Source organism: Sinocyclocheilus rhinocerous, unplaced genomic scaffold (assembly GCF_001515625.1).
Source record: "Sinocyclocheilus rhinocerous isolate Xijiao unplaced genomic scaffold, SAMN03320098_v1.1 scaffold303, whole genome shotgun sequence".
NCBI lineage: Eukaryota > Metazoa > Chordata > Actinopteri > Cypriniformes > Cyprinidae > Sinocyclocheilus > Sinocyclocheilus rhinocerous.
Window position 1 is genome coordinate 735,509 of NW_015656152.1, and position 25,388 is coordinate 760,896.

Genomic DNA, 25,388 nt, shown 5'->3' on the forward strand with positions numbered 1-25,388 from the left:
AATAAACTCACTTATTATTTTTTAATAAAATTACTTATTCAAAATGGAAAAAGCTCAGATTTTGTGGAATTATACCATAAATTATTACCAAGAAACTAAGGAAAAACAATGTATGACAAAAGGCATTTCATAGAAAGACGTGAGCATAACTGGCGATTTCAAATAATGTTTATTTGTACAAACTGCTAGAAAACGGAGAAGGCGATCACAGAGTTCTCCAGAGGTTCTCCTGCTTGAATCTGAGGCACATGTATGTGTAAGTGCATTACCTTTGTCTTTATGGCTAATACAGAATCAGTCAATCTTACAATCCAATCCTTAAGAACTAACCAACAGCTAATATTGCTGTACGACACAAAATCAATGAGAGGAGATCCAGCTGTTAAACTTCATAGATAAAATGAAGCATTATCTGGAGATTAGAATGCTTAGAATTAGGACAAAAAAATCTAGAACTAAAGATTTCAAAATCAAATGTGAATTGTACCCTTCTCCAATATGTGTAAGAATCTATCTGGCCTGTTTAAAGTGCTATATTTAGCAGACAAAATATATTTAACTTGTAGAGCATATTCTGATCTTTTCCTTAAAAGGAACACTCCACTATTTTTGAAAATAGGCTCATTTTCCAACTCCCCTAGAGTTAAACAGTTGAGTTTGACCGTTTTCGAATCCATTCAGCCGATCTCCGGGTCTGGCGGTAGCACTTTTAGCTGTCAAGTAAAGCTACGTTAACCCACTGCTCCGGGTGTGTGTTCACGGTGTGTGTGTGTGTGTGTTCACTGCCGTGTGTGTGCACTTTGGATGGGTTAAATGCAGAGCACTAATTCCAAGTATGGGTCACCATACTTGGCCACATGTCACTTCACTTTTCACTTAACATTTACATCCATGTCTCAAGCATCATTTCAAAATCAAGAACCTCCAGATAATGAATAGATCATGAACATTTCAAGGCATTACGGCACTTTAGTATTTACAGAATCCATTTGTGTGCGTGTGCAATGCGTTACAGTCTGTGGAAGTACGAAGGTTACTGAGGATAAGCTTCGATCACCATAGCATGACCCTGCAACACACATACAAGAGAGTGTTATGAGGATATTTCCACGTGTGCAAATGCTTTGTTGGTTTTGTACAGTCACACACCTGTCCTCCAGCGGCACACGCTGCCACCAAGCCGTACTGACCACCCTCCTTCTGCAGTCTGTGGGCGACGGTGGTCACCAGTCTACAGCCGGTGGCCGCAAACGGATGTCCAAGAGACAGAGAACCTCCCCATGTGTTAAACTTCTCCATCGGAGGGGCACCAACCTGAGAAAAAAAGAGAAACAATGTGCAATGAACTTTCATTATTAAAGGAGACATATTATGCCTCTTTTTACAATATGTAATATAAGTCTCTGGTGTCCCCAGAATGTGTCTGTGAAGTTTCAGCTCAAAATACTCCACAGATCATTTATTATATCATTTTGAAAATGCCTATTTTGAGTGGAAGCAGAAACACGCTGTTTTTCGAGGCCTGTCTCTTTAAATGCAAATGAGGAGAACCTCCCCATGAGTTAAACTTCTCCATCGGAGGAGCACCAACCTGAGAAAACAGAGAAACAGTGTACATGAGCTTTCATTATCATCGATATCATCAACATTGCTATGGCTCATCAATAGACAGAAGCAAGATTTTCAACCAATTATTTCACAGCCTTACATGGTGAAAAAATAAATAAATTCTGCTCATTTCCAAAAATGGCCTAATATTGCCCAATTTTATAAAGCAGAGTTCAAAAATATCAATAATTTTTTTTTCAAATGATATATTGATCACTCATCAAAATAACATGAGCAGTCAAATGCTTTTCAAAATGACTGCATTAAATTCAAAATTCAAATAAACACTTTTCAATTTAAAAGTATTCAAAATGTTTCATGTAACTTACAATCTGCAAAGAAGTGGAAAATATGTTCAAATACTCCATTTAATGTCAAGTAACTTCACATAAACACATTTATAAATAAATAAGCTTTTTTTCCCCCACAAAATCTGCAATTTTCTGTTGCTGTTTGGATATAGTAAAACACCCACAGATGTAGCAGACAACATCTGGGCCATGTTTGCATTTTCTTCAGTCGCTGCCCATAATTATATATATCCTTAAAAATCCGGATAAGCATAAAATAATGTCTTCAGAATCATTCATACAGATTCAGAGGAAGACAGGAATCATGTGGTTTGTGGCAGTTTTTCTGGTGATTAAGGGTTAATACAAGACTTCTTCACCTTACAAATGGTTGTCGAAGGCAAAAATGCTATGAAATGCATCATATTTTATGTGAAAGTGTGACATGCTCCAGCAAAACAGCCCCTATTTTTGGAAATTAGAACTCCCAAAATTAGTAAGAAACAAGTATTGGATTTCATTCAGCAAATATATAGGCGTTTTTTTTTTTTTTTCCCCTTTAGCAATAATAAATCAATGCTTTATAAATGGTGAGTTTTGCATGGCAAATGCAACTCATATGTTCTTCATTAAAACCTAGTTTTTGTAATTATGCTTTGTTTAGTTGATGATTTCTTACCCAATGGGACATCTAGTATATTTATTATCGCTCAAATCCCCTTGGAGTATCCTGAGGTTTAGCATCTTGCTAAAGGGCACTATGGAGAATCATGAATCAAGCCCTCCTGGGTTTTTGAACACACAACCTCTGGGTCTTCAAGTACTATTTCACACCCCCTAGTGTAAACACGCACATACCTTAGTTTTTCTGCCCATATATGTTTGGGCGAACCAGTCAGATTCCATTGCCTTCAGGTTTGCCATGATCTGACCCTGTAAAAAAATAAATAAAGCAGACAATTAAAGTCTTTGCACACACAATCACTCCTAAATGTAGTAAGTGTTCTGCATTGGATTTTTAACGCAGTATCAGTGGAAAACTGGAAGGTGATGCTTACAGCAAAAGCCTCATGGAACTCAAACACATCGATGTCGTTCAAGGTCAGACCGCTCTTCTCCAGGACCTTTGGTGTGGCGTAGGTCGGCCTGAGAGAGAAAACAACCAACACACGAGTGTGTGTGACATGACAGAGACAGACATTTTCAACATTGTATTAGAATGATTTCTGCAGGATCATGTGACACTGAAGACTGGAGTAGAATTCGTGACCGCCGTTTTGTTTTGTTCTCCCTCCGCATTCGTCACTAATCACGCAACGCATACGTGCTGCGTCATCCGCCGGAACTGCTTCAGTATATGACAGTCCGCGGAAGTGAGAGAAAAGTGTTTATTACGTTTGAAATATGGATTTTTCTCTTACAGAAACACATGGATTCGCTACAGGGGGCGTTTATTCATCCCCCGGCACGTTTTATTATGAATGCGCGAGCTTTATTTGACGACTTGTGGACTGTTCAACTGCAACACCCGCTGACTGCAATGATAGAGCTTGGAATAGCCACGACCATTTTTAATATAACTCCGACTGGATTCGTCTGAAAGAAGAAAGTCATATACACCTAGGATGCCTCGGGGGTGAGTAAAACACAAGCTAATTTTCATTTTTGGGTGAACTAACCCTTTAAATTGCAATAATTTTTTATTTTTATAGTGAAATCTTACCAACCCTAAACTTTCGAACAGCAGTATGTAAAAATCTGATTAATGTATGCAAGCAATTCACTGAATAAATTACTTCATCTTTTAACATGATGTGCAAGAACCAAAGTAGAATTAAAAGTATAACAGTGTCAATATTGGTACAATATACTCACTTAACTGATTATTAGTCTGTCTCTATTAAGAATCTCTATCGTTATATCAAAGGAGATAAAGAAGCTGTAGCATGTAAAAAGAGAACAAAAAATAAATCTAAACCAAAGAGTCATTTTTTTGCAGCCTATATGAATGTCAGTCAGAAACTCACTCACACGCCACAACACAACCAAACCACAGCAATAACAAAACCCACAGCACAAAACCTCACAGGCCTGAAAGAGAAAGAGAGAAGAAAGGAGGCAGGAACTCACCCGAGAAGCAGCTGGTCTTTTGGGTCTTGAGATACGTACACAAAATCTCTGAAGGTAAAAACACACAGACATAATATCAACAGCAGCATGAGCCGCTGTGTGCTGAAGAAATGATGTCTGTCTGCTGTAATGGGACACTATAAACACATGACACCTACAGCTGCAGGAAACTGAGCTTGATTAACAGGAAAATGGAAAGACTTCACTATAATTTCAAATTATTCAACAATTACATTTACTTAAAAGTAAATTGCATCTCTTTTCAATGTTAAAATACTTTATCCTATAACAATTTCAACAATTTGAATTCCCTTAAAAGAATAAACACTGACGTTACAGAAAATTATACACTTTCACACACGTTTCTGAACACATATTTGGTTTTCAGATAGTATTTCTGAGCCATTTTTGCAGTTTAAACTCAATAAATACATTTGATTCATGGGTAAATTTTGACAGATCAGCTAAATTGTTTAGGAAAACACAGATGATGCTGTCAGTGAGATGCTGCGTCTGGTAGTTTTTTAATGTAAGGCATTATTTTAGTTTTGTACCTGAGATACGCTTTAGGCTTGTAACCCATAGCAAGAGCTTTCTCCTCTGACATGATCAAAACTGCAGACGCTCCATCAGTCTGAGTGAACAAACACACACACAAAGGGAAAGAGCTCATGGCAAATCTGACAGATACCCCTTAAATTAAAGGGCTGGTAAAAGCAAGTTGGATTAAACCAGAAACTCCGATGAACTGACCAGGAAGGAGGAGTTTGCAGCCGTCACTGTGCCGTGAGGCTTGATGAAGGCGGGTTTCAGTTTGGCCATCTGTTCCATGGTGGAAGGACGGATCCCATTGTCTTTAGACACAATATCCTTCCCTGTGACAAACACATCATCACAACATTTAAACAACAATCTGAACTGCTCAAAAATCAAAGTGTTACGCTTGACAAAATGCAAACTTATACTGTCGCTTGGTCCAAACAGACTTGGGTGTGAAAGTGTCCTCAGAAGTGTTAATAAAATAAGTCTTATTTCTGTTCAATTCATTTGCTTACTGCGCTTCCATAAATTGCCTGCAAGCAGAATTAATAAAAATAACTAACAAGTATGGAAACTTGTTTCCACCATGGGATAAAAAGGAAAAAAGGTTATTGTGACTCTCACAATTCTGACTTTTTTTCCCCCTCACAATTTCAAGTTTATATCTCACAATTCTGCCTTTTTTTCAGTCAGAAAAGTCAGAATTGCGAGATACAAACTCAGAATTGTAAGACATAAACTCGCCATTCTGATAAGAATGGTCCCAATAATTTTATTTTTTATGAAAATAGAATTATGCAATCTAAACTTAGAATTGCGAGAAGGAAATTCTGCATTTTTTAAGAAAAAAAAAAAATCTGAATTGTGAGATGATAAGTTGCAATTATACACACACACACACATATATATATATATATATATATATAAAAAGTAAACTCGTAAAAAAAAGTATTCTGCCTTTTTCCCACAAATCTGCCTTTTTTTCAGTTAGAAAAGTCAGAATTGTGAAATATAAACTCTAAACTATTAATGTTAGATATAAAATCACAATTCTGAAAAAAATAAAGTCTGAATTTCGAGAAATAAAAATCACAATTTTGAGATGAAATTCCAAATTGTAAGATATAAAAATAAAGATAAAGAAAAATGGTCCGAATTGTCTTTCTGGCAGAGGCTGAAATGTTGTGGCAAGTGCTGCTGTAGTTGTGTTAATTGTTCACCTGGCACTTTAAAGCTGATGACATCACTGAGCAGCCCGCTGTCTTGAGCTTTCTTTGCGAGCATGTGAGATCGCAGAGCAAATTCATCCTGCTCTAAACGCGACACACCGAATGCAGCCGCCAGACGGTCCGCGGAGTGTCCCATTGTCTCGGCTGTGGAGAACTCGGCCACAGCTGGCAGCTAAACACACGTGCAGAGAGACATTTAAAAGCTTTAAATGAAGTGAACCCAACAATACCATACAGACTGTATTTAGACAGACTAAAACACTGTAATATAGATGTTCTAGTGATATATGACATTTTATAAATCAGATGTAATAAAGGGCCATAATATCTGATCAGACATTCGTCTTGATGGCATCAGTAAGAATGGGTTGAGAATTACAAAAAATCAGTAATGTTGTGTCATATACTGTATGTCAGTTTTTCCAGCAAAAGTGTTTATAAATTTATAGCTGTTTAAAATGTATGGTTGCTTCCGGTATAATTTCCAGCTATTTTTGCTAATAACCTTTGTAAACAACAATAATATTATAATATATAATAATATAATATTATATTATATATATATATATAAAATATGCTGATATATAAAGTGTTAATGCTTTTTATAGCTATAACTATTAGATGTTATAGATGTCTCCTGTATAATTTCCAGCTGTTTGCTAATTATCTTTGTAAATAATAGTAATAATAATAATAAATAACAACAATATTGTTATTATCTAAAAACATGTAAAATATCTTTGTAATAATAAAATATTAATAATATAATATAAATTTGAAAGTAGATTTATTATTATTATTATTATCATTATTATTTTTACAATGTAGAAACAAAATGCATAATTGATATGATGTTGCATACCTCGGCAGGGTGTTCTCTATTTCTCCAAAATATTCCGTTTCTAAATATGACATGGGTCCCTTTGCACAAAGATGGCTTTAATAATGTCATTTGGAGTGACAAATACACTATGGGGAATTTGTATTCTGTGATTTGGGTACCTAGACATTCAAACTGAGGTGTGCTGGGGGTAATATGTGAGGTGTATTATGGGTAATGTAGTACCTCAGGTGCGAGGTGAGCGAGGCGGATGGAGCCCAGCAGAGAGAGTCGAGCCCCGAGGGTTTTTGCTTTGTTGAGTGACAGCATCGTCTTCCTCATCTTGCGGCTGTGACGAATGGGAACGTCAGACATAAACTCGACTCCACCGGCGACAACGGCATCACACTGACCGGCAGCGATCAAACCGACAGCTAGAAAACAAATTAACAATCAATAGTTCAGTCCATTTAACAATCTTCTGTAACCTGCCTTCAGGTTCAGTTTTAATTCAATTACAATCTACCATCACCAAAAGGTGTGTCAGTACCTGTGGTCATCGCTTGGTTGGAGGAAATACACGCCATAGTCACTGTGTGAGCAGGAGTCTTATCTGAGAATCCAGCACCAAGAGCCGCCTACAAGAAAACATTAAAAATAATTATTTCTAAATGAACATCCAAACTAATTTTATGATCAGAAACCAAGCAGCAAATGTAACGTTTCTAAGAAATGGTCTTTCGCTGATGATGGGACCAGAGTTATTATAGTTAACTAAACTAAAACAATTAAAAAAAATTCAGTTACTTGAAATAAAAGTTAACTGAAATCAAATAATATATATATATATATATATAATATATACTTTGTTCTTCTTTTTATTTATTTCTTATTTTCATTTAATTTAATTGTATGCACTAAAATAACAATCTAAAATAAAAATAAAAACTACAATTTAAAAAAACGAATAAAAATAACAAAAACACAAACAATTACTAAAATTTAAATGAAAACTGGAAAATATAAAAATAAAAACCAATTACAAATATTTATAAAAACTATAATAGCTTGTAGTATAATAGTTTGTCACAAACATAAAATTACACAGGAAAAATAAAATATATATTTATAAAAAATAAAATAAATATATATCCTATACGAAATAATGCACATAATTTATGTAATTAAATATGGTCATGGGTTTGATGCATACACACACACACACACACACACACACACACACACACATATATATATATAAAAAGCTAAATAATTTTTCATGGCCACTAAAACATCATTAGGACAGAAAAAAAATTACAGGAATAGTAAAGTCGCTTTTTAAATATTTACATATTTAATCCTTTTATTTACATTTTTTAATTTATGCTCTGAATGAGTTTGCTTTTTGTTTGAATGCATAGTATGTGCTGTACCCAATTCACAAACAAACACTGTCACTGCAGTGATGCTCTGTGGACAGGGCTTCTCAACTCTGGCCCTCGAGGTCCACTTTCCTGCAGAGTTTAGCTCCAACCTTGATCAAACTCACCTGCCAGTAACTAAAAATAGCTTCAACATCCAAATACTATTTTAGAAATGATCACAGACTAGACAGAGGACAGACTGACCTCTCTGGCCACATTACTGGTCTTCACTTCCTGAATAACAGTTCCATAGACAATATAATCAACAGCATCTTTAGGGAGACCGGTTCTGTTCAGCAGACCTCTGAAAAAAATAAAAAAAACACACAGACAGACAGTTAGTCCTGAACCTTATAGTGATGAGTGAATCTTTATATGTGAGTGTGGTGACATACTGTAATGCAGCTCTCGCCAGATCGTGGGGCATCAAATTAGCGTATCTAATAACAAAGACAGAGAGAGCAAAGACACAAAGAATGATTTCAGCAAGGTAAATCTGATGAAGAAACAAACTCGTCTACATCTTGTATGGCCTGAGAGTAAATTTTCAGGATATTTTCATTTTTGGGTGAACTATTCCTTTAATTCTATTCCTTTCTGCACCTTACAAACTATTGTTTTATTTAAACGATTTAAACGTTTTTAATTCAATTCACAAAGTATGATGTGAATTTCACATACAGTAAGTAATGTGTGCAACTTGTCAGGCCACATCTCTGACTTCATGCTCATCTGAACCAAAACACATTCTCACTTACATGGTGCCAGACTGGAGGAAAGGAGTTCGGACGCCATCAACTAGAACGATGTTCTTCACTCCTGGTGTGGCTAGAGTCTTTTTGCTCTTTGCTGTGTGATTAGAAAACACGACAGAAAGAAAAAGATCAACAAAAATATTTACAGTTGTATTGTGAAAATGGAATGTGAATTTTTTTTACTCTAAATCAACATTCAATTTTGTATTTCTTTTATTTAGTGTGAGGACCTTTGCAGAATATAGCAAAATAGATAGTAACTGGACTGATTATTGGTAAGCATTACACCTGAAATGTTACCTTGAGCTTGCAGATGAACAGATGTGCTGAGAGAACGAGCAGCTGGAGAGAAAGAGAACGCAGTTACTCATACAGCTTATCGATAATTACATTAAATGCTTAGTGCACATTGCATAACGTGAAGTGTTATTTAGCTCTGCTGAGACCTGGGACGCCTTACCGAACTGAGCAGCCTGCACAGATGTCAAAGGGCTGCTCCTCAGTGAAGTCAACAACATAGACGCCATCTTTGAGTATCTGGAAGAGTTAATCCAAAAGTGTGAATGATTATTCAAAACTATCAATCATTTCAGTCTAACAAAGCAGGTGCACTCATAATCCCATAATGACAATAGTCTCTTTATTAGACAATTATGCTTGCTCTCTCTCTCTCTCTCTCTCTCTCTATATATATATATATATATATACACACACACATATGTACAAAACAAAAATAAATAGGTCTCATCGTTTGTTTTTTGACATGCTACTATTTAATATTTGTAACAGCTAAAGGAATAAAGTTTAATTATTTTAGTTCTCATTCAAAAAAAATCAAAAAAGATTAATGGCAGAAATGAGTTAAGCATAACACAAGGATGTTTTATTATCCTACTGAACGTACTGTTAACACACAGTGATGTAATTGTTGTATAATAAAATATATTTATATTTGACTCTGACCTGGAGTGCATGAGATATTTAATATCATGTACATGGCCTTCAAAAACTGTTAAACATTTGTAACAAAATATTTTATTTATTTGACTTTTATTTAACCAGGATAGCCTCTCTGAGATTAAAAATCTCTTTCACAGGAGTCTCCTGGACAAAATGAGCAGCAATACAATCAGTTTCATCACAAATTTACAAAACAAAAACAAACTAAGAACACTTAAAACAATTACACATCACTGAATCATCTTCCAATTGCCGAATAACTGTTTTAAAATGTTTATAATTGTATAATGTGTATCAAAACTATAATGTATCAAAACTAAGTGCCATCTGCACTCAAATGCTGCTCAAAGTCTCTGAATCAGCTGGTGTTTTGGTGATTTTCAGTGGATGTATGAAGGTGTCTTTGCATAGAAAGCACATGTGTATTTCATCACATTAACTATCAACATGCTCCACTTACCACAAACAAACAGTCACACAATACTGATTGTCTTCATCTTCACAATTATATCTACTGTTCCATCATTTAAAACCCTCAATCTTTCTTTGAAATAATTGACACTTGCTTTGATATTCTGCATCAATGCCATGGCATTCAAACATTTTAAAGGCGTTGCTAGCTTTCGATGCTATCGAACTGCTATCCATATTTGACATTAATATGTTAAGTATGTGACAGAAGGGGGTGACCCTTCACCTACTTCTGTCAGTAGACCGGACAAGGACAAAAATATAAAGGCATTATAAACATTTAAGCAGCAACTTGCGATCTTGACATCATTATAAAACAACACCGATCATGATGAGACATAAAAATAACACTTTAACACACTAGAACGAGCAGACGGGTTCATTCTTCCGCATGTCGAATAACACTGTTTAGGATATTCATCAGAATTCATCCTATAAACACAATGTGTGCTCTAAAATAAACGCATAAATCATATTTGTACCTGTTATTGATGTGAATGTTGAGCGAGTGCGATGTTTGATGTCTCGCGTCTGTCTAATGACTACAGCAGTGCACGAGCCGCAGGACCCCGCGCCCCTGGCAACCCGAATCACTGCCTGAGCGGAAAAAAGCTTACTTAATATGTTAAAAAGTGACATTGTGTTAACGTTAATACACATACATACACATATAAAAAGATATGCAAGTTTATTATATACACTAAACGTGAGATGAGATGGTTTTATTTAAAGGCGCTAAGTTGGCTGCCCTAATGGCGGCTGCACGAGCTCGCGCTAGTTGCCAAGGATGTCGAGCGCGAGATTCCTGTTGACGCGGCGCTGCTGCACAGCTTTAAAAACTATCACAGGTACAAACTTATTCATAAATATGTACTTAGTGTACATATATATTTTATTGAATTATATTATACTTATATATATATATATTGAGTGAGATTAGAGAGTTTGAACGAGGTGACCTGCATGACTTTCACCTAATTTTGACAGTTCGGGTCAGTGAGACACAGGTGAGTCAGTACAGGTATAATATTAATGGTATAAAATATACCATATTTAATCATAACTACATATACATGATTAATAATATAAAATTACTAGTAATACAGGTCCAATGGCAACTATAGTATCCAAAATACTACATGTTTTACAGCTGTGGTGACTAAAATCATAAAAATATATACTTTTTTACTTCTAACAGTGTAAGAGACTTCTTGTCATTTGCTTTATTTTGTTTTTGTTTACAATTAAATTTAATGCCAAGTTAGCATAGTTTACTGTACACTGATTTTGTCTACTGGGTCAAAACATCTAAAAATCTAAATATCAGTGTGATTCAACAGTAAAAGTTACTATGGTACTTAGCAGGAAACTATGGCTACCACGGTAAATTACTGTTTCTCATATTCTTCTACAGAATATGTACTGTAGAACTTTACCCCTGTAAAACACTTAGCACATATATATATATATATATATGGGTCAAAGACAAGACATCACATTTTGGTGTCCCCATCAAATTAAATTTACAAAAATCATTTTAAATACATAAAAATATGTAAAGTGTTTACTTTCATATTTCAAATAACTTTTGTGGGAAGAAAAGTCAAAATATGGGGGAAATAATGTTCCAAAATGTAAAATTGTCATTCAGTGTTATGGTCCGGACTTTGGTTTTACCATTACATCGTTAAATAAAATACCAAGTTAAAGAAAAAAAAAATTCTTGGCATTTTCAAATAAGTGTTGACTGTGTTATATTAAATAGACTATGTCTTATTGATTATTTTTAAGCATTTAAATAACAGTGCAGTTAATGCAGAAAATGCAGTTTATCAGAGATCATTCAGTGTAACAAGAACAAGTCATTCTGAAATCATAAAAAACATAGTCATTCAGCAGTCTGTGAAATCATCAGATGGCACCTGGAAGACAGCAATAAAAGTGAGGTTATTGCTCTTAAATATTTGATCATTTCACCTTTTCATGGTGATTTTCAGTGAAATGACAAAAAACACTTTTATTGTTAGATTTTTTGAAAAATAAGTAGATGTTGTGAATAATTGTGATTAACTTTACTGGTCAAGCTCAGTGTTTGAAATTGGTGGCCAGTTGATTGCCTGCAATATAAGCTGAAGTAGAAGTTTCGTAAAATTAAACGTGATACATTCTAATATATGAGGAAAAAACTAAATTTAAAGCTGTATTACACTTTTATTTTTCTGATGCTTAAAACCCTCTTTTTGTCTTTGACCCATATGTTGTTGTTGTTTTTTTTTCATTTTATATATTGAAAATATTGTTCATTACTTATTATATTATTGTCATGAATCCTGTCCATGAACTTCCGTCTGCTTGCCACCAGAGGTCGCCCTCCCTTTATATTGACTCTCACACCACACAGACTGTTACACATCACCCTGGACTACATTTCCCATGCTCCATTGCACTAATCACAAGCTCACCTGAAACCAATCACACACAGCTGCTACCTATAACACACACTATATAAATCAGTTTCACACCACCATTCAATGCTGAGTATTGTTCAGCAATTATCGCTCACCTAGGGATAGCTACTTTACGGAGCCCTTCCAAGTTCATGAGTCTAGCCTTGTTCATAGTCTGTTTTCCCGTGTCTTGATCCTAGCCTGTTATCTCGTCCTGTCTGATTTCTGCCTGCCCTGAAGTTTATAGCCTGTCTTGGATTTACCCTTTGCCTTGCTGATTCGGACTGTGTTTTCACCTCGATTGGATTATTGCTTGTTTTGGATTCCTTTTTTGTCTTGCCTTCTACATATCTGTTTGCTGGTGTCCGACTCTTGCCTGTGTTAACCCTGCCTTTAAATGAAAGCTTGCATATGGATCCGCATGCCTCTCGTCTCATCGGCTCCGTTACAATTATATTAGCATCATTAGTCAATAATCTGATTAATGGAAGCCTTCAAAACCTGTTTAGTCCTAACAGCAATATTACAATAATAATATTCCATGAAGATTGATGTGCATTTGTTGAGTGTTTGTTGTAAGTCTATTATTTCTTTAGTATTATATTAACTTCCTGTGACCTGCTGACCTCTGATTGGACACATGCAGACATGTGTACTCACACGCGGCGTGTGTTTGGTCATGTGAATGTGACAGGTGGGGTTGTATGCGGAAACTGGGGCGGAGGTCATGCATGTCTCCAATGACGACAGGATTCAGGATTCACTGTGTCACCTGTTACATGAATTTCAATAGAGATCCCATATTTAATAAAGTATATTATATTAAGACTGCCGTGTGGTGTACAACATATCGATCTTATAATTTATACTGTAATAGAATCAATAAATATTGATTACAGCCAGTTTAGGCTGAAAGGCATAGCTTATTATTAGCATAACACAGGTTATGTTTATTATTAACTTGGATTATTTTGTATTTACAGCAGCGTTTTGTAAGATAAGATACAGATTAAGAGTGAATAAATCGCTTGTTCTGTCATAAACACAAACCAGGCTTGTGAATTACAATGTTCATAAGTATTACTTTGTTAAAAGGAAATGACCTCTGTGTATGAAGGACTATATGTGACCCTGGACCACAAAACCAGTCATTTGAGATTTATACACCACCTGAACACTGAATAAATAAGCTTTCCATTGATGTATGGTTTGTTAGGATCGGACAATATTTGGCCGAGATACAACGGGGTCACATATGACTTTGTCATTAAATGTTCACATGGAACTTTAGACGTGTGTGATCGTGTTTATTTTTGTTTTGGGTCAAAGGTCATGGACAGAGAAGTCTCTCCGTATCATCAGCTGTGCTGGGTAACTATTAAAGACAGAATTGATGAATAGAGACATGTTTAATGTTTTCTTTTTAAGCACTTCTTTGTCTCTCTCTGTCTGCAGCTCGCACTCATGTCAGTTATGAGGTCAAGGATAATGTTGCTGTGGTTCGAATCAATGATCCGACCTCAAAGGTGTGTTCTGTTCTTCTCTTGATTACTTTGATGTAATAATGTCCATGTTTATTGATTTAAAAGTTTAAATACATGCTTTTATTCAGCAAGGATGCTTTAAATTGATCACAAGTGACAGTAAAGACATTTATAATGTTACCAAAAAAAATCTATTTCATAATCCCCAAAAAATGTATCACGTTTCCACAAGAATATGAAGCAGCACAGCTGTTTTCAAAATTGATAATAATAATAAATGTTTCTTGAGCAGCAAATCATCATATTAGAATGATTTCTGAAGGATCATGTGACACTGAAAACTGGAGTAATGATGCTGAAAATTCAGCTTTGATCAGAAATAAATTACATTTTAAAATATATTCAAATAGAAAAGTCAATTTTTAAAAATAAAAAAAATATTTCATTATATTACTTTTTTTACTGTATTTTTGATCAAATAAATGCAGCCTTGGTGAGCATAAAATACTTTTTTTTTACCATCCCCAAACTTTTAAATAGATATTATATGTAATTTGTGTGTGTTGTAGGTGAATACTCTGTCCAAGCACATGCAGGCAGAGATGGTGGAGGTGATGAATGAGATTTGGGGGAATTCAGCAGTAAAGAGCGCCGTCCTCATCTCCAGAAAACCAGGATGCTTCATCGCAGTACCTCACACGCGCGCGCGTGCAGATTGCTTGACCATTTATACAGACTCACGTTTATCATCATCTCTGTCTTTCAGTATGATTCAGGCCTGCAAGACAGCAGAGGAAGTGACATCACTTTCACAGGAAGGACAAATTCAGCTTTGATCAGAAATAAATTACATTTTAAAACATATTCAAATAGAAAAGTCAATTTTTAAAAATAAAAAAAATATTTCATTATATAACTTTTTTTACTGTATTTTTGATCAAATAAATGCAGCCTTGGTGAGCATAAAATACTTTTTTTTTACCATCCCCAAACTTTTAAATAGATATTATATGTAATTTGTGTGTGTTGTAGGTGAATACTCTGTCCAAGCACATGCAGGCAGAGATGGTGGAGGTGATGAATGAGATTTGGGGGAATTCAGCAGTAAAGAGCGCCGTCCTCATCTCCAGAAAACCAGGATGCTTCATCGCAGGAGCTGACATCAAGTACCACACACACTCACACGCGCGCGCGTGCAGATTGCTTGACCATTTATACAGACTCACGTTTATCATCATCTCTGTCTTTCAGTATGATTCAGGCCTGCAAGACAGCAGAGGAAGTGACATCACTTTCACAGGAAGGACAGAAGATATTTGACCAGATTGAGAAATCACCCATCCCTGTTGTGGCTGCTATTAACGGCTCCTGTCTGGGCGGCGGACTGGAGGTCAGCACATGATCATGTTATTTTTAATTATTCACTTTTATTATTTAAGAATACATTTTAATTTGTTTTTAATTCATCATTAAATCCCTTTTCAGCTGTGAAAAGCAGTGATGTTACTGTTAACTAAAACTATTAACATTTTTCAGTGATTGAAAGAAAGCATACATAAAAATAAAATATAAGATGAAAAACTTAATCTTAAAAAAACTTAGAAAGAAACTTAGAAATGTTACCTTGGCAACTAGCTGAAATAAGTTTAAGTTGAAGTACTAAAATTAATACAACTAAAACTGAATTAAAGGTAAATAGAAATATGCAATATGCAAAACCCTGAAAAATAATAAAAATCAATAAATCACTAAGAAATAAAATTAAGATGAAGTCTGAAAAACTAAAAATAAAAGCTATATTAATATTAATAAATATTATAATAATATATAAATAATACTAAAATAAAAAGTGTATAAATAAAGTAAATAATAAAAAGTTTTTATCATTTTTTTATGACTATTAACTAGTTGCTTATTAGCATGCATTTTACTAGCATATTGGCTGTTTATTAGTACTTATAAAGGACATATTAATTCCTTATTATGCATGACCATATTCTAGATCCCTTAACCCTACCCAATACCTAAACACTACTACTACAACAACTACCTTACTTAATATCAATAAGCGGTAATTAGGAGTTTATTAAAGGGGTAATATGACGTTGCTAAAAAGAACATTATGTTGTGTATTTGGTGTAATGCAATGTGTTTATGCGGTTTAAGGTTAAAAAATTTAAGGGGAAAATTTTCACTTTAAGGGGAAAATTCTTAATAGTGAATATGTGTTCCCTAAGTGTTACCATATTAAATAATGCAGAACAATGCAATATGATACATGCGGACTGTAATATTATATTAGACGATAAACCCTTTAAATTCACCCTTGGTTCTCATTTCTCCTGTTCTTTCAGTTTGCCATTGCATGTCAGTACCGCATTGCCACTAAGAGTAAGAAGACGATTCTAGGCACCCCAGAGGTGATGCTGGGACTGCTGCCCGGTGCTGGAGGGACTCAGAGGCTGCCCAAAATGGTGAGTTTACTTACACTCTCTAACTGCTCAGATGGTCAGGGATATGTAGATGCTGCCAAACTGAATGGTAGAAAACAGAATTTTTCATCAGTAATTTTCATAATGTTGTTTGTGTGTCTTAGGTTGGCCTTCCCGCTGCGTTTGATATGATGCTGACCGGCAGGAACATAAGGCCAGACAAAGCCAAAAAAATGGGGCTCGTACATCAGCTGGTGGATCCTCTGGGTGATTTAATCAATTATAATAATTAATATATAGTCCCTCAATCACAAGCAAATCATGTAACTTATATTAAAGAGGCTGGTATCATGGAAAAAAAAATTTTTTTCTGCTTTTTTAAAAATAATAATAGTTTAAAATAGTAAAATAAAATTAAATGCAATTTAAATAATTTAAAAAGTATTAATATTATAAAAACTTAAATGCAAATTAGAACTGAAATAAGTTGGAGTTGAAGTACTAAAGTAAATAAAAGTAAAATTGTAATAACAATATATTAACACTAAATAGTAATATTTAAAAAAGAAAACTAAAAGAAATGTCAACACAAATTACTAATAAACTAAAATTATTGCAGTTAAAAATATAAAAATAACAGCTAATTCAAAATATTAATAAATACTAAAATGGTATATAAATAATTCTAAAATAGCACTGCTCTAGAACATTTATTGAGACCAAATTTAGCATGCAAAAAAAAAAAATGTCATGCAAATAAGATATAACATTTACATGTAAAAGTCTTAAAGGTTCAGTAGCATCAACCTGGTTAATAAAAAAGAGAAAAAAAATTATAATGAAACCATTTTTTACTTTTTTGACTAGCATTTTAAGTGGACTTTAGACTCAAGTAAAAAAAAAACTATGCCATCATTTATTTAAAATACATTTATTTCATACTAAGTATACTTAAATGGGTCATATGATGCGATTTAATTTTTTCCTTTCTCTTTGGAGTGTTACAAGCTCTTGGTGCATAAAGAAGATCTGTAAATTTGCAAAGACTAAAGTCTCAAATCCAAAGAGATATTCTTTATAAAAGTTAAGAGCTAAAATGTGTTTTAATATCACTTTTAATAAGGATTGTATGATATTTAAAGTGTGTTTAAAATGTACCTGAAGTATACTTGCAATAGTTCCACTTTAGCACAATAAAATATACTCAAGTATTTCTTTAATTGGACTTCAGCACTACTTCCGCACAATTAAAGTGCATTAAGCACAAAATGAGTTGTTCCAATTTAGCAGACTTTAAGTATACCAGTTTAGTATACCAAAAGTACAATTGCATGGTATTTTTATTAAGCATGTAAATATGTAAATGTATTTGTAGTATACTTAGCACAAAATAAATGTATTTCAAATACATTTTAGTATATTTTCACTAGGGGAGGAAAGATAAAAAATTATACACGGGTGCAGATTTGGACCCCTATAACTAATACGTGTTTGTGTTTTGTGTGGCAGGTCCAGGACTGAAGAGTCCAGAAGAGAGGACCATCAAGTATCTGGAGGAAGTGGCTGTTGATTTTGCTAAAGGTCTTGCTGGTAAAAAAGTCACAGTGGAAAAGAAGAAAGGACTCGTGCAGAGTAAGACAAACACATTAGTGTCAAGCTAAGAAGATAAGACAGACCGTTGACTTGTCTGTTTATTAAAGGCTTTTATTGTTTTAATCTGTTTTTCCAGAGATACAGGATTTTGTAATGGGTCTGCCGCCGGTCAGGAAACAGATCTACAAAACTGTCATGACACAGTAAAGTCATGAAACAGAGTAAAGGGCTTTATCCTGCGCCACTGAAGATTATAGAGGTAAACGCACACACAAACAGACACACATACTCTCATTCGCTCATGAACTCACATGTTTTGGTGTGTTTTTAGTGTGTTCAGACGGGCATTGAAAAAGGAAACGCTGCTGGATATCTGACTGAAACTCAGGTTAGTATCATCAACACCGTAATCAATTGAATTTCAACATCCCTTCCTGAAAGTGGCACCTCCAATAAGATTTCAGGGTTTCACTAAGTTTAACTCTGTAAAGCCTACTGTATCATATCTGATACACAAATTTCTAAGGCCTCTAAATGATCAATATGATCAAACCTTTGCCAAAAAAACCTGTTGCACGCAATCTACTACATGCCTTCTGTCGTCTGATTGATGTTTTATACTTTTAGAGCAAGTAAAAGGCCTTATAGTTCATTCGGTCAGGTCGTGGTAGTACAGTAAACATAAAAAGCAAACATAAGAATAACTTTAATATTGTTAGTAATATTTCAAGATGAACACTTACTGGACTGAAACAACTTCGGTTTACTTGATTATCCAGACATCATTTTTTATAAAAATCAGTGAGTATCAAATATGATCATCAGGCTTTTGAGGAACGTTTATTTGTTCATCTCTCAATCATCATTGTATTGCATTGCATTATATGTTTTGACACTAAAGAGCTTTGATCATAAAACTAAACACTTAAATCTCATTTTACTAAGATATATTATTGGGAGATATAGAGTGACAACTGATATTTCTACACTTTAGATGTGAAGAACATGACAGAATCTTTCAAACACACCAAATTGTAAGTGATTAACCATATGCACCTTAACCTTATAAAGCCTACCATATCATATTTGAGTTTCTAAGGTCTCTAAATGATCAACATGATCACAACTTTGCTGAAAAACCTGTTATTCACGACCTACTGTATACATGCATTTTGTCATCTGATTGATCGTTTATATTATTTTACCAAGTTAAAAGCCTTCAGGTTGTCTTTTTGCTGTGAAATCTATAATGATTTTTTTATAAAGTAAACATAAGAATAACTTTAATATTGTTAGTAATATTTCAAGATGAACACTTACTGGACTGAAACAACTTAGGTTTACTTGATTATCCAGACATCATTTTTTATAAAAATCAGTGAGTATCAAATATGATCATCAGGTTTTTGAGGAACGTTTATTTGTTCATCTCTCAATCATCATTGTGTTGCATTGCATTATATGTTTTGACACTAAAGAGCTTTGATCATAAAACTAAACACTTAAATCTCATTTTACTAAGACATATTATTGGGAGATATAGAGTGACAACTGATATTTCTATGCATTTTTTGCAAGTAGTCTGTTATACTGTAATAAAGATCTCACTGATTTACATTACATACATCAGAATTTCATCTTACTTTCTGACCATATAAATATCAGCATCTGCACCAATTTGCTAATTTCTGCTCAGTTTGGGCCTCTCAATAAAATGTTCCATATTCGTACTATATCATACAATATGTGCCCTAAAAGCCTGATGTGTCAAATATGATACTCAATAAAAAACACATATGCAAACCGTTTTTATATTTCTTTTTATATTTTATCTAAATGTTCAATAAACTGTTTAGTAAAAAAAACAAAAAAAAACAGCATATTTGAGCATTTATCAGCTGTCTGACCTCTTGTCTGTTTTCTAGAACTTTGGCAAGCTGACGATGACATCAGAGTGAGTCCAGAGCTCTGATTGGCCTTTATCATGGTCAGGTGGCATGCAAAAAGAACCACTTTGGGCAGCCAGAGAGAGAGGTGAAGTAAGTCTGGTGGGAGGGGCTGAGTGAGATGATGTCATCAGGATGCAAACGTAATAACTGATAGTGCTTTTGATTTTTTTTTTTTTTTTAAAAGTGGGGGTTCAAAAACAAAATATTATATATATTAAGTATCATTTAAAGGTTTGGGGTCAGTAAGTCTGATGTCTGTAAGAAAAAGTTTTTCAAAGAAGTCACTAATGCTCATCAAGGTTGCATTTATTTGATCACAAATATGGTAAAATAAAAATATAGTGAAATATTTTTACAATTTAAAGTAACTTTTATATATTACGTTTTTTTTAATGTAATTAATTGCTGTGATGAAATGCTGAATTTTCAGCATCATTACTCCAGTCTTCAGTGTCACATGATCCTTCAGAAATCATTTTAAGATGACGCAGCTCAATAAACATTTTTTTATTATCATCGATGTTGAAAACAGCTGTGCTGCTTCATACTTTTGTGGAAACGGTGATACGTTTTTTAAGGATTCTTTGATGAACGGAAAATTCAAAGCAACAGCATTTATATGAAATAGCCATTTTTAGTAACATTATAGATGTTTTTACTGTAGTTTTGACCATTTTAATGCATCCTTGCTGAAAAAAATAATTTCTTTCAAAAAAAAAAAAAAAGTGTGTGTGTGAATAAACTACTCACTGGCAGAAGTATTTAATATAATATACTGAAATATTTAACATTCAACAAAGGTGAAAAAAAAAAACAATATAATTTAAAACTATTTTAATTCCATCTGGTGCCACTAATAGCTACAAGTTCCACACTTCACCTTTAACAACCAGAAGTTAACCGAATAATTCACTGTGCGTAAATGTAATCAAACATGTTTGTTTGGAATTTAACCACATTAAACAAAGAGAGGGCAGGCAAGGCAGACATAGGAGGCATATAAGGCACCAGGGCCTCTTTAAAAATCAGCTAGTGCAGAGAAAAGCCTAAACTTCAAAGCCCAGCATGCAAAACAGAGCAGGAATTACTGGAACCCAGCCAGGAAGTGAGGAGAGAGACTGCTGCGTTTACAAGAGGGACATGAGGAGAAAAGGCCCACTGTGAAGGTTTTACGACACACCCTATGGAGAGAAAACCAGCACACTTGCTACACTACGACAGATTACAGCTACAGACTGAGAGGAACAGGAGGAAAGATGGGGAGAGATGAACACAGCTGTAAATGAGCAGCCGGCAACAGGAAATAACAGGTTAACAAGAAAATGTGAGCTTAAAGGGATAGTTCACCCAAAAATGAAAATTTGATGTTTATCTGCTTACCCCCTGGGCATCCAAGATGTAGGGGACTTTGTTTCTTCAGTAGAACACCAAGAAATCAACAGATATGTCTGTGATTGGTTACATTGCTCAACGCTGCAAAAACACGGTAAAATATGTTGATTGTACCCAATTATTATTATAATTATTATTTTTATTTTTTTCAGAGTCCATTCTTTGTAAATTTGTTTTAAAAATATTAGTTTTGTTTTAGGTTTGATTTTTTATTTATTTTTTTCAAAACATTTCTTTATTTGTTTAACATTTTAATATATTTTTTTAATAAAATCTTTTAAAAAAAACTTTCAAATCATTTAAAACCGTTTTCATTTTTCAAGTTCAACCTGGAAAAAGGTTGAATTACAAAAAAAAGTTTTAATATATTAAATCCTTTAAAACGTTTACTTAGTTAAACATGTAAAAACAACAATATTTTTGTATTTGTAATATATTTTAAATATTATTTTAAATGTTTAAACTTATGTTAAATCTAATAAATATATTTCACTGTTTCTTTCTCAGTCTTAACGACAAAACAAAAAAGAAGAGTCTGACAACATTCGAGAGAGATGGGATTATGTCATTGCTGTCAGGACAGCTGGACTACCGTGACTTTGAGAATGCTGACATGGTCATTGAAGCCGTGTTTGAAGACCTGTCAATCAAACATAAAGTGGTGAAGGAGGTTGAGGCCGTAAGTTCAACTTTGTGTGTGTTTGCTTAGTGCAATATACAGTGCAGCCCTCCGTATATATACACTACTGATCATACTTGTTCTGTGCGCAGGTGATTCCTCCTCACTGTATCTTTGCCACAAACACATCCGCTCTTCCAATCAAAGACATTGCAGCAGCCAGTAAGAGACCTGAAAAGGTGCGTGTGTGTGTTTGAGTGTTTTAAATGGGTTTGATTGTTATTAGTCAGTACTGAAGGAGTGATTGTTTGTGAAAGTCTTTATGTTGAACTACTCGTGTGTGTGATGTAGGTGATCGGGATGCACTATTTCTCTCCTGTGGATAAAATGCAACTGCTAGAAATCATCACCACCAATAAAACCTCCAAAGACACAACAGCATCTGCCGTGGCTGTTGGGCTTAAACAGGGAAAGGTCATCATAGTCGTGGGGGTACGAACACGTTCTGCTTTATATTTTCAGCATTTTCTGTGCATCAGCGAGTAATTATGTTGTATGTATATTTCATCAGGATGGTCCAGGGTTTTACACCACTCGCTGTCTAGCGCCTATGTTAGCCGAGGCCGTTCGAGCACTGCAGGTAAATTCCTACATGTTTGAATAGCTTATGCAGGTCAAAACAAACAAACACATTTTTATGTGTTCCAATTAAAGATTGCAAGCCTGTTTGTGGTTATAAGGTGTACTTGTGAAGAATCAGACAACTTAATTAAATTTGAACTGTTTGTTTAAAATCTTTTTTCTTTTCTTTATTCTATTCATTTTTTTTCTTATTATCAGTGTTGGAAATCGTTTCTGCTTAATATTTTTGTGGAAACTGATGTTTTTCTCTGAATTCTTAGAGGAATAGAAACTTTTTTTAAAAAAACAGCATTTATGTGATACGGAAATCTTTTTTTAACATTATAAAAGGTACAATTTAGGTTCAATTTTAATTAAACTTGGACTGCTTGTTCAAAACTATTTTTATTATACGAGCCAACTCTAATCTTCTTGTCTCATCACTTTGGCTAAAGGAAGGGGTTGGGCCCAAGAAACTGGATTCCCTGACAACAGGATTCGGGTTTCCTGTCGGTGGCTGTCCTGGGAGCGGGGCTTATGGGAGCAGGTATTGCTCAGGTAACGATAGATAAGGGTGTAGCCACCATCTTAAAAGACACAACAGAGGAAGGACTTGCCAGAGGTCATCAACAGGTGTACAAGGGGTTGGTGTAGCACACCCACAGATAGACATCAACATGATAGAAATATACAGTAGTTTTCCAAACCCACTGGTCTCATCAGCTGCAGGTCATAGTGTGAGACAGCAGAGGGCGATGCACACCAGGGCATTAGAAAAAAACAATTTAAGGAGACAGCCAGCACAGATGTCAAGCGCTGTGATTTTTGTCCATGGATGACCATGTTGCTCTGTTAAAATCTGAACACACAAATGTCAAACTATTGAAGGTATCCTCTTAAGATAAGTTTTCCCGCAGTCATTGCAAGCCTGGAAATGTCAGGGGTTTTTAATGGTGATTTCCAGGCTTTGAAAAACCATGGAAATTTCTGCTGTGAATATATATATATATATATATATATATATATATTATAATTATATTCTATTCATTTTTTTTCTTATTATCAGTGTTGGAAATCGTTTCTGCTTAATATTTTTGTGGAAACTGATGTTTTTCTCTGAATTCTTAGAGGAATAGAAACTTTTTTTAAAAAAACAGCATTTATGTGATACGGAAATCTTTTTTTAACATTATAAAAGGTACAATTTAGGTTCAATTTTAATTAAACTTGGACTGCTTGTTCAAAACTATTTTTATTATACGAGCCAACTCTAATCTTCTTGTCTCATCACTTTGGCTAAAGGAAGGGGTTGGGCCCAAGAAACTGGATTCCCTGACAACAGGATTCGGGTTTCCTGTCGGTGCGGCGACACTTGCTGACGAAGTCAGTATTGACGTGGCGGCTCATGTTGCAGAGGATCTTGGCAAGGCTTTTGGAACGCGATTCGGAGGAGGAAATGTTGAGGTCTTGAAGATGATGGTTCAAAAGGGGTTCAAAGGTGCATCTATTAAACCACATACAGCTTTGTCTTCATAAATTGTCGGTTCGGTCTTACAGAACATTTGATGGCAAGTTAAAGGGATAGTTCACCCAAACACAAATGTGCATTTGACTTTTCAGGGAATAATGCCTTAAATTTCAGAAACCGTATCATCACCATAACAATTTCAGAACTCAGATTGTAATTGGATGTGAATATGTGCACTTCAGGACGCAAGTCTGGAAAGGGTTGTTACGTGTACGGAGCAAAGTCTAAAGAAAAGAAGGTGAACTCAGGAGCTGAAGATATTCTCAAGAGCTTCAAGCTAACATCGCCCCCTGCTGTGTAAGTTGGTTTTCATGGTTAACAAGCATCTTAAAGCTTGATTTACCTCAGAAGAAACTCTTCATATTTCTCCTATTTCTCTCTTTAGCTCTGCCGATGTGGATATTCAGTACAGACTTGTGTCCCAATTCGTAAACGAGGCCGTACTGTGTCTACAGGAAGGCATTCTGGCCGACCCCGTGCAGGGAGACATTGGAGCCGTGTTTGGGCTTGGCTTCCCGCCATGCTTGGGAGGTAACACACACACATTACACACCTTGTAATTAAAATTATTTATCATAACTGATGCGGGCCTAGCACTTAGCCCTGAGGCACACCGCATTGTGCCTGTGGATATTTAAGGATTTGCAAAGTAAACTTTGACAACCCACTTTTTTTCCATATTTCAGGCCCGTTCCGTTTTGTTGATTTACACGGAGCTGACAAATTTGTCCAGAAAATGAAGCGCTTTGAGGAGGCTTATGGTAATCAGTTCACTCCCTGCCAGTTGCTCCTTGACCACGCCAAAGACTCCAGCAAGAGGTTCCACAAGTGAAAATTTGCCGCCGTAATTTTCTGACCTCAACATTCAGGATCTTTTCACAAAAAAATGTCACATTCACTCACTTACAGTAGTGCATTATTTACAAAATCTTCATTTTATTTGTTTTATGATTAGTGGGTTAAAAAGCAGATCTTTCCTAACTTGGCCTGTACATAATTTATCAGTTTATTTATGTGGTTAAAGAAAAGATAACTATGTAAAATCCCTCTAAAGTTGAGGTTTGTTCTCAATATGATGAACTTTTTTTTTTTTTTT

At 34.7% G+C, this 25,388-nt stretch overlaps 1 protein-coding gene and 1 pseudogene across 1 annotated transcript; one reads left to right on the forward strand and one right to left on the reverse strand.

Annotated features, from left to right (window-relative positions):
* Positions 1-823: 823 nt before the first annotated feature.
* LOC107719432 (trifunctional enzyme subunit beta, mitochondrial-like) lies at positions 824-10,799 on the reverse strand. Its single transcript, XM_016526840.1, has 16 exons — positions 10,710-10,799; positions 9,257-9,333; positions 9,097-9,138; positions 8,800-8,890; positions 8,437-8,481; positions 8,246-8,345; positions 7,168-7,255; positions 6,864-7,051; positions 5,789-5,969; positions 4,782-4,903; positions 4,583-4,662; positions 4,029-4,076; positions 2,957-3,044; positions 2,757-2,831; positions 1,150-1,314; positions 824-1,069 (listed from the first exon to the last, which is right to left on the reverse strand). Exons 2-16 carry the CDS (start codon positions 9,321-9,323, stop codon positions 1,034-1,036), a joined length of 1,416 nt encoding a protein of 471 aa, XP_016382326.1. The 5' UTR covers positions 9,324-9,333; positions 10,710-10,799; the 3' UTR covers positions 824-1,033.
* A 192-nt stretch (positions 10,800-10,991) lies between these two features.
* On the forward strand, positions 10,992-25,379 carry LOC107719405 (trifunctional enzyme subunit alpha, mitochondrial-like; annotated as a pseudogene).
* Positions 25,380-25,388: the final 9 nt, after the last annotated feature.